General features: G+C 37.8%; 1 protein-coding gene across 1 annotated transcript in view; it reads left to right on the top strand.

Annotated features, from left to right (window-relative positions):
* The window catches only part of FAM13B (family with sequence similarity 13, member B), a 67,366-nt gene that overhangs the window by 49,858 nt on the left and 7,675 nt on the right, over positions 1–9,833 (top strand). The window contains 3 exon segments of the mRNA XM_006899501.1: positions 1,591–1,822; positions 3,504–3,587; positions 3,799–3,894. Of these exon segments, the coding sequence (XP_006899563.1) occupies positions 1,591–1,822; positions 3,504–3,587; positions 3,799–3,894 (412 nt within the window).

Below are 9,833 nucleotides of genomic sequence, written 5' to 3'. Positions count from 1 at the left end.
TTATATAGGTTTATGTGTCCCCATATGGGTTCTATATAACATTGATATGTTATATCGGTCTTTGAAAATTGTAGTAATAATTTTTTAAATTTTAATATTTGGTATCATTTGACAATTACATTTCTTTTGTTTTTAGTTAGAATAAAAGTTACATACTGAGAAAAAATTTATTGCTATACTGTATTCTTCAAAATGTCTCTTTTATTAGTAATATTCGTTTGAAATGTGTTGTCTATTTTACATGTGTTGAGCTGATTTTATAAAATTTATCTGAAATAGATTTTTCATAATAAGCAATTTAGATTTTCAGTGAGTATTAAAGATTTTTTTGGTTGGTTTCTCTAAGGTCTAAGAAAAATTGTTTATATTTAAGGACTGCTAAGCCTTCTTGAGTTAAAAACTACAACTGTGTGTCAGGTGATAAAGAGTTGTTAAGGTATATGTATTTACTTTGTCAGTGTTTAGTGAATATTTGAATATTTGAAACTTTCAGGTATAGGTCTGTAATCTAGAGTATTACCATCTTAATTTTATCAATAATATTTTTACCGTTTATAGATTCTGATGACAGCAATAACAAGACAAACAGCCCTATTCTCATGGAGTTTGAAGTTTATATTTCTGTGGTTAAAATTAGTTCTCTCAGCTCTTCTTAGAATATTAATTTATTCTCCTACCCATAATTGCTAAGTATTTCTTTGTATACTGTTAGTATACATCCATTATTTAAATGGATTACTTTGGCAGTATTAAATTGACTAGTGTTAGTCTCCTAATTTCTCAGTTTTCTTTTACTCTATCCTGTCATCTATTATGCATAGCAGTCAGAGTTGTTTTTTTTACCACATGTTGCTTCAGTGGGCTTCAAATTCCACTTAAGATAAAGTTTGAGCTTTTTATATGGTATGTGGTCTTTAAGATTTTGCACACTGACTCTTCATACATTTTATATCACTTTCCTTTCTGTTTTTATGCCTTAAACACAGCAAGTCTTAGAACCTTTACCTAGGCTGTTGTCTCAGTTGGAGAGAAATACTCTTCCCCCGCCCTCCTTTTTTTTTAAATATTCTTCCCTCAGATTTTCTGTGCTAGTAGGTTTGCTCCTTAGTATTTCTTATTTACTTCAATATCATCATCTTAGAAAATCCTTTTCTCCCTTTCCTGTACATTGTAGTTGCTTTTCCACAAAATACACCCCTTTCAGCAATCTGACATTATTCTATTTTAGCTTTAACACACTTCTCAGTCTTTGAAATTATTTTATTAAGTTGATTAGATTGGTTTTTCTTCTCAGAAGATGTCTGTTTTAATTTACTTTTTTATCTGTAATATGGAGAAGAATATTTTACTTTCTACATTTTACTTGGAGTTGGCTTTCTGTGACTATCAGCTGAAAGAATGAATAGTGTTGAATATCAGCTGAAAGAATGAATAGTTGTAACTCCCTTGCAACCTATGTAGTTTAAATAACTTCGAAAGTTATATAGCAAGGCTGTGTACTGTTACTGTATAGTTTTGTGTTGTCATTTAGCTTAATCACATTTTAACTAAAATCACAATTATAGACTTATTTTCTTGATTTTGAAATGTAGATGCAAAACATAAAAGCTCTGATGGAGAATTTGTACCTCAGACACGTCCACGTAGTAACACTCTTCCAAAAAGCTTTGGCTCTTCACTTGATAATGAAGATGAAGAAAATGAAGATGACTCTAGGGTCGTCCAGAAAGAGAAGAAGCCATCTAAGGAGGCAACACTTGAACTTATTCTGAAAAGACTGAAAGAAAAACGTGTTGAGAGGTGTCTTCCAGAAGATATCAAAGTAATCTTGAACTTTGATTTTTCTCTGAGTAGTCTGTAGAATAACCCTGCAACATAACTATTTCATTATCCAGTAAAGCATATGCCTCCTAAACTTGTGGTCAAAGCACTTGGCAACCTAAATAATTTATCACATGAAATGTGCTTTCAAAGCAAAGTAGATAGTCTCAGGTTAAGTTTTGCCCAGATATGATGAGACCTGATGTACGTGCCTATTTTGATATCAGAATTATCACTATCTTCTTAATGAAGCCTTTCTATCCTTTGGACAGAGTTGAAATGGTACCTAGTCTTATACTTGGTTTGGTTTTATTTTAGCAATTCCTTTTTTCTAATCTTTTTCTACAGTCTTATTTCTCCTATAAATTTTGATTGGATTAACTGTTAAATTCTTTATTGAAAGTTAAAGTTTTAAGCTTGAGATTATACTCAGCTGCTTTCTGCTGAATATCTACTAAAGTGATGTTTGTTATAGAAAGATATCCAGTGAATTTAATTTTTTTGCTCCTCATTTCCTGATAATTGTGTATCATCAAGTCAGAACCAACCCATAGTTGAACCTCCAGTGGGTTTTCAGAGACAATTAATTTGCAGTCTCGCCCATCCTTCTTTCATGGAGCAGCTGGTGGCCTCAAAATGCATACCTTCGGGATTGCAGCACTGCCTCTTGCCAGTGGCCAGCAGAGCTCTAAGTTTCCTAATTAGCTCCTAATTTTCTCACATTTTGGCCATGTTGGTAGGAGAGGCTATGCATTGGAAAGGGACATCATGCTTGGGAAGGCGGAGGGGCTGGCAAAGAGAGAAAGATTCTGAACCAGGTGGATTGACACAGTGACTGTAGCAATAGACTCAAATGCGTCAGAGATTGTGAGGATGGCATGAGATAGGACAGGGTTCAGAATTCTTCATAGGATTGCTGTGAGTTATACTCAGTGGTAACTAACAACAATAAAAATTTCTCTGTTGAGAGACAGGTGGGACTAAGTTGGAACTTACGTGAGGCCCTGGGACTAAGAAAAGAATTTATTTGGATTAGTGTTATAGACTAGTCTGTGGAACATTGGATTACTGAGATGGTTAATAGGTGATCCTATGGAATAAAGTAGGGGTATTCTATTCATAGCAAATGAGTTTGGGACAACCTTCCTCCGCTCTCTTTTCACTCTACTGCTGCAAGGTTTTCTTAGAAACAATAGTGAAATGTCAATTTAGAAAAATAAGTGGTTTATATGCATTTGTTTTGTTTGTATGTGAATGTCCATTAGTCTTGGTGTTAATAAAAGACTGTACAACATTAAATAAATAATAAGCATTTATGTGTGCTTACTTTGTGCTCGGCAGAGATTTAAATTCTTTGCATTTGTGAACTCATTAATTGTCATCATTGCCCTATGAGATAGGATGTAATATCCCCACTTTACAGATTAAGATATTGAACACAAAGAGGTTAATTATTCAAAGTCACAAAACCAATATTCCTAATTTATTTAGATAAAATACAAATCCAGCCACCAGAGTGGGTTGGTTTTCCTACATGATAGAATAGATTCTACAGGACACTGGAAATTGCATGCAAATCATAAGCACAGGATGCTTTTGACCATTATGATGGTTGATATTGTGAGAATAAGGATGATAATAATAATTACTCCAATGAGTGTTGCTTTTGTTTTTAATTTCAGAAAATGACAAAAGACCATTTGGTAGAAGAGAAAACTTCCCTCCAGAAAAGTCTTCTATATTATGAAAGTCAACATGGAAGGCCGGTAATGTATCTTTCTAAAAATGTGAATTGTTGTTGTAAAAAACAAATATGAAGTGCTGTTCTTCACAGATATTTTATAGAGTATTATTTTCTACCCTTGGGAGATGCCTCCTTATGTAAATTTTATATATTGGAGGGAAAGTCATATAACTTCATGACTTTGACATTTTAGATTTCTAGTGACTAATTGGTATCTTTTTTTCTTGTTATAGGTCACTAGGGAAGAAAGGCACATTGTCAAGCCTCTCTATGATAGATACAGACTTGTCAAACAAATGCTGACGAGAGCTAGCATCACTCCTATCCTTGTAAGTGAACAAATGTATGGAGATAGATCTTTTTACCAGAAAGTACTGTTTGGGGAGGGGGTAGTATATTGGTATGTTAGAGGACTACATAGTCAAGATAGAAAAGATGATATGTGTAACACTACAAACCTTAAAAGAAGGTGGCTACTATCTCCCAGTCATCACTATAAGCCTTTTTCTATATAATTTTATCATTAAATCCAGAAACTTATAATTTCATATTAGAGGTAATGAAATAGTGGTTCACATGAGTGACCTAAAAGGCACTTTGCATGTTTGTATGTGACAGAAGCAGAATTTTTTTTTTTTTAATTTTATTTTTATTATTTTTGTGTGCGTGTACCGTCAAATCAGATCTGACTGGTACAGGAGGAGATTGCCCCTCCTTCCCGGCAGAGCATCTGGTGGATTCGAACCGTGCACCTCTGGAATTGTGGTTGCAGCTTCTTGCCACTAGGCCACCAGAGCTCCTCTAGAAGCAGAATTTTAAAGCTCACTGTTTCAGACTTCCTGGCTTATTTTTCCTTAATTCTTGCCTTTAAAAATTCATCAGTTTTGTAATGGTCATCATGATGTTTATTTAATTGCATAAGAACATAAACTGATACTTTTGCTTTCAAAGGACAAATCAGAAATTTTAAAAAGCTTCATATAGCTCCTAGGCCCTAGAGTTGGCTGTTTCAGTGAATTTTGAATAGATCGAACCAGTTTTCTTTGAAAGGAACCCTATATAGTATTTTTCTCCCACAATGCAGTTTATTTCATATAAATGTCATCCTTTGGATTTTGAAGAATATGCATCATTTAGTATTTTCATAATTCATAATTTTATAATGTAAATAGTCGTTGAAGTTCTTTTGGAAAATCATTTTAGACCCCAACAGCTTTGTCTTTGAAAACAGAATCTCTCTATAGAAAGCTTTTGTGTGCATGCCTAAATATTACCATCCATTTTAAGTAGAAATTTGAGCTCTCTTGCAAAGTGGTACTGACTCTTTGAAAAAATAATTTAGAATTCCTTCAAAAGGTAAAACATAGAGATTACCATATGACCACCAATCCTAAATATATGCCCAAGAGATTTACTATGTTCATTAAAAACTGGCACATGATTCTTTATTGCAGCATTATTCAGTACATATATATTCATTCATATATATATTCATCGCAATACGTCTTTTAATTTCCTGGCTGCTGGTGCCGAGAGTGTTGACTGTGGAGCCAAGCCGACTAAAGCTGTGAACAGTCTCAATCTCTTTACCATCCATTCTGATGTTGCCAATTGGCCCAGTGGTGAGAATCTTTTCTTCTTGACATTGAGCCTCAATCCGTATTGGAGGCTGCAGTCCTTGACCCTCTGCTGGAGAACAACCACTTGGCCAACTGACTGCAAGATATAGATAGATAGATAGATAGATAGATAGATAGATAGATAGATAGATAGATAGATATCAGAAATACATGTCCCTTGACTAGTAAGTGGGTAAGTAAATTGTAGTGTGTACTTTGGGCATATGCTGCCCATATGTGATCTATTCTGGAGAAAGTTCCATGTACATTGGAGAAGAAGGTATGCTGTGCTTTTGGGGGGTGCATTAGACTATAAATATCTGTGAGATCGAGTTGGTTTATTGTGTGGTATAATTCTTCAGCATCTCTGTTGAGTTTATTTCTGGTAGTTCTGTCTTTTCTTGAGAGTGGTGTATTGAAGTCTTCAACTACTATAGTAGTGTTTTCTGTTTTTCAGTTTTATATATTTTGCAGGTCTATCTTTTGGTGCATGTTGTTGTTATGTGCCGTCGAGTTGCTTATGACTCATAACAACCCTATGTACAACAGCCCTAAACTCTGCTCTGTCCTGTACCAATCTCACTGTCTCCGATACACCCATCCTGATTACCCCAGTCACTGAATCAATCCACCTCATGGAGGGCCTTCCCCTCTGGCGCTGTCCCTCCACCCTCCTAAGCATGATATCCCTCTCCTTACAACATGTCCAAAGTATGTCAGACAAAGCCTCAGAATCCTTGCCTCCAAGGAGCAGCCTGGTTTAACCCTCTCTAGGGTGAATCTGTTTGTTTTCTTAGCAGTCCGTGGTACCCTCAATACTCCAGCACCACAGTTCAAAGGCATCAATTCTCTTTCTATCCTCCCTAGTCATTGTCTAACTCTCTGATGCATAATAAGTGATTGCAAAGACCATGGCCTGTATCAGACACACCTTAGTCTCCAGAGTGACACCATTGTTTTTCAGTACTTTGGAGAGGTCCCTAACAGCAGACGTTCCCATCACAGTATGTCTTTTAACATGTTGCTACAAATGACAGTAATACATCACAGGGGGAAAAATGTGTTTCTAAGCATGGTCGTCAATTTAAAAGTGTGCGGAAACGTGTTAATTTCCTGGCTGCTGGTGCCAAGAATGTTGACTGTGGAGCCAAGCAAACTAAAGCTGTGAACAATCTCAGTCTCTTCACTATCCATCCTGATGCTGCCAGTTGGTCCAGTGGTGAGAATCTTTGTCTTCTTGATACTGAGTCTCAATCCATATTGAAGGCTGCAGTTCTTGACCCTCTGCAGCATGTGCTTCAGGTCCTCCTCAGTTTCAGCAGGCAGGGTTGTGTCATCTGCATATCGCAGATTGTTGATAGATCTTCGACAAATCCTGATGCCACATTTCTCCTCATAGAGCTCAGACTCCCAGATAATCTGTTCTGCATACAGGTTGAAAAGGTATGGAGACAGGACACATCCCTGGCGTATGCCCTTCCCAATTTTGAACGATGCAGTGTTTCCTTGCTCTGTTCTGACGACTGCCTCTTGGTCCAAGTAGAAGTGTCTCATTAGCAAGATCAAGTGTTCTGAGATTCCCATTCTTCTGAGAGTCTGCCACAGTTTGTTATGATCCACACAGTCAGACGCCTTTGCATAATCGATGAAACACAGATATATATTCCTCTGGTATTCCCTGCTTTTAGCTAAGATCCATCTAACATTAGCTACAATATCCCTAGTACCATGACCCCTTCTAATCCTAGCCTGGCAGTTCTCTGCTGATGTACTATTCCAGTCGTTTTTGGATAATCTTCAGTAGAATCTTGCTTGCATGTGATATCAATGATATTGTTCTATAGTTTCCACACTGTTGGGTCACCCTTCTTTGGAATAGGAACAAATATACATCTCTTCCAGTCAGTTGGCCAAGTGGCTGTTCTCCAGATTTCTTGGCACAACTTGGTGAGCACATCCAGGGCAGCATCTATAAGCTGAAATATGTCAATTGGTATACCATCCATTCCTGGAGACTTATTTTTTGCTCTTTCCTTCAAAGCAGTCTGTACTTCTTCCTTCATCACCACAGCCTCTTGCTTATATGTTGTTTCACTATATTCTTCTGTGTCTGCCAGTTGTTATGTCCTCATGTTCTTTCAACCCTTTAAGCATTACATAGTGTCCTTCCTTGTCTTTGTGATGGTTTTTTCATTGAAATTTATTTTATCAGAGACTAATATCACTACTCCTGCTTTTTTCTGGTTGCCATTTGCTTCATATATTTTCCCCCACCCTTTTATTTTTCGTCTTTCTTTATCTTCACTTTTCAGATATGTCTCTTGTAGACACCACATTGATGGATTTTGTTTTATGTATCCAATCTGCTACTCTTTCTCTTCAGTGGTTCATTTAAACCAGTCACATTTAGTGTGACAGTGGTTCATTTAAACCATTCACATTCAGTGTGATTATTGAGAGGCACAATTAGTATGATTATTGAGAGGTTTTATTGCTTTCATTTTGTTGAGTACTTTTTAGTGTTGTTGCTAGTTACTTTAGTCCATCCTGCTTTCTGTGGCACCTCTGTAAGAAGGATGTCTCTCAGTGCTCCCTGCAACTCTGGTCTTGTTTTTACCAACTCTTTTAGGTTTTGTTTTTCTGGGAATATCTTGATCTCTCTTTCATATTTGATCGACAGTTTTGCTGGGTGCAATATTCTTGGTTGATAGTTGTATTGAGTGCTCGTTCTATGTCACTCCACTGTCTTCTTGCTTGCATGGTTTTTGCTGAGAAATTGACACCTAGTCTTATCTGCTCTCTCTTATAGGTTACTCTTTGTTTCTTCCTCCTGCTTTCAGAATTCTCTCCTTATCTTTGGTTCTGGCAAATTTGACTGATACGCCTTGGTGTTTTTCTTTTGGGGTCTATTCTATGTGGTGTTTTCTCAGCTTCTTGAATATATATTCTCTCATTCTTCATTATGTCTGGGAAGTTTTCTTCTAGTAATTCTTCCACAATTTTTTCAATGACTTTACTTGCTTCTTCCCGTTCCAGGATTTCAGTGATGCACATGTTATTTATTTCTCTTGATGGTGTCCCACATTATTCTTAGGTTTTTTTCTTTTTCCCTCCTTTTTGATTTTGCTTTTTGCTCTAGCAGATCAGTGGTGATAATTCTATCTTCTGTTTCACTGATTCTGTGTTCCTTCTCTTCACTTCTGTTCATGTGTCCCTCCATCATGTTGACAGCATCTGAAACATTGGACTTCATGTTTTGGGTCATGATTTCTTATTTTTTTTCCAGAGCCTTAATGCCTCGTTTGTTTTATCTGCTTTGTTTTGGATTGTTTTTTAAAATCCTCCTGGTTTTTGCTTGCAGTGTCATGTAATTCTTCAAGTTTGTCTTTAACCCATTGAAAATATTCAGTCATTTTTCTTTTGAATTCTGTGTCAGAAAGTTTTATCAGACTTTTTGGCTTCAGGAAATCCATTGATACTGTGTCACTTTTTGGGGGTGACATCTTGCTTTGTGCTTTTGTAGCTTGTGAGGGGGCCTGATTCTTCATGATGATGCTGTGGTAGAGTTTTTCATGCCTAAGATGATGATAGGTTCTTTATCTAAAGTCATTGCTACAGAAGAGGGTGTGGTAGTTTTGTTGTCTGTGTTCCTCTCTGAACTTCTGGACCAGGGGAAGTATTCGTTCACAGCTTGTGAAAGTGGCCTCTTCTGTTGGGTAATTGTTACAGTTAAGTCAGACCAAGGTGATCCGGATTAAAGGCAGATAGATGACTGGACGTGTGGAGATGCTAGGCTGGGGGTGGGGGGGTGAGCCAGCAGGACAGGCACAAGCACCAGTGTATGCCACGTGGGCGTGTGCTAAGATGCCACACACGAGGGCTTCACTCAGGCTGCACCTGTCCTGCTCGTACCTGGCCCAGGGATGTGGGGGATGCTACCTTCCTGGGTGGGCCCATTCAGCGAATTCACCCAGTTTGCAGATGTCTCTGTCACGCCTGGCAGAGCTTCCTGCCCGGGTGGGGATACATGGGACTTCACTCAGGTTGCAGATGTCTTGCTGATGCCTGGCAGGGCTAGTTTCAGGGTGGACACACGCAAGGGCCTCACTCAGTTTGCACCTGTCCTTCTCATGCCTGGTGGGGCTACCTGCCCTTGTGGGGCTTCGCAGGGACCTCACTTAGGTTGCAGCTGTACGGCTTTGCACCAGTGGCCCTGGCTTGGGTCGTCACGTGTGAGTACTTTGGTGAGGTTACAGATGTCTGGCTGGCGTGCTGTGGCCAGGCTGGCAGTCCATTCCCAGGTCTTTTGATTTTTTTTTACTGCTGCCCCAGTGGTGCTGATTGTGACTCCAAGGAGGATGAAGTCATCAACAACTTCAGTCTTTTCTCCATCCATCATGATACTGACTATTGGTCCAGTGGTGAGGAATTTTGTTTTCTTGATCTTGAGATGTAATCCATATTGGAGGGATTTGATCTTCTGCAGCAAGTAGCAAGACCTCTTCACTTCAGCAAGCACATTTGCATCATCTGAATAATGTAGAATGAAAAAAAAATTACATGACTCATAAATGCTACAACATGAGTGAACTCTGAAAACACGCTGAGTGATAGAAACCAGACACATATCCTACCTATCATATGATATA

The sequence above is a fragment of the Elephantulus edwardii genome, unplaced genomic scaffold, assembly GCF_000299155.1.
Source record: "Elephantulus edwardii isolate Elephantulus edwardi_28Jun2011 unplaced genomic scaffold, EleEdw1.0 scaffold00259, whole genome shotgun sequence".
NCBI classification, from domain to species: domain Eukaryota; kingdom Metazoa; phylum Chordata; class Mammalia; order Macroscelidea; family Macroscelididae; genus Elephantulus; species Elephantulus edwardii.
The sequence above is the reverse complement of the archived record's forward strand: the minus strand, read 5'-3'. Positions and strand labels throughout refer to the sequence as shown.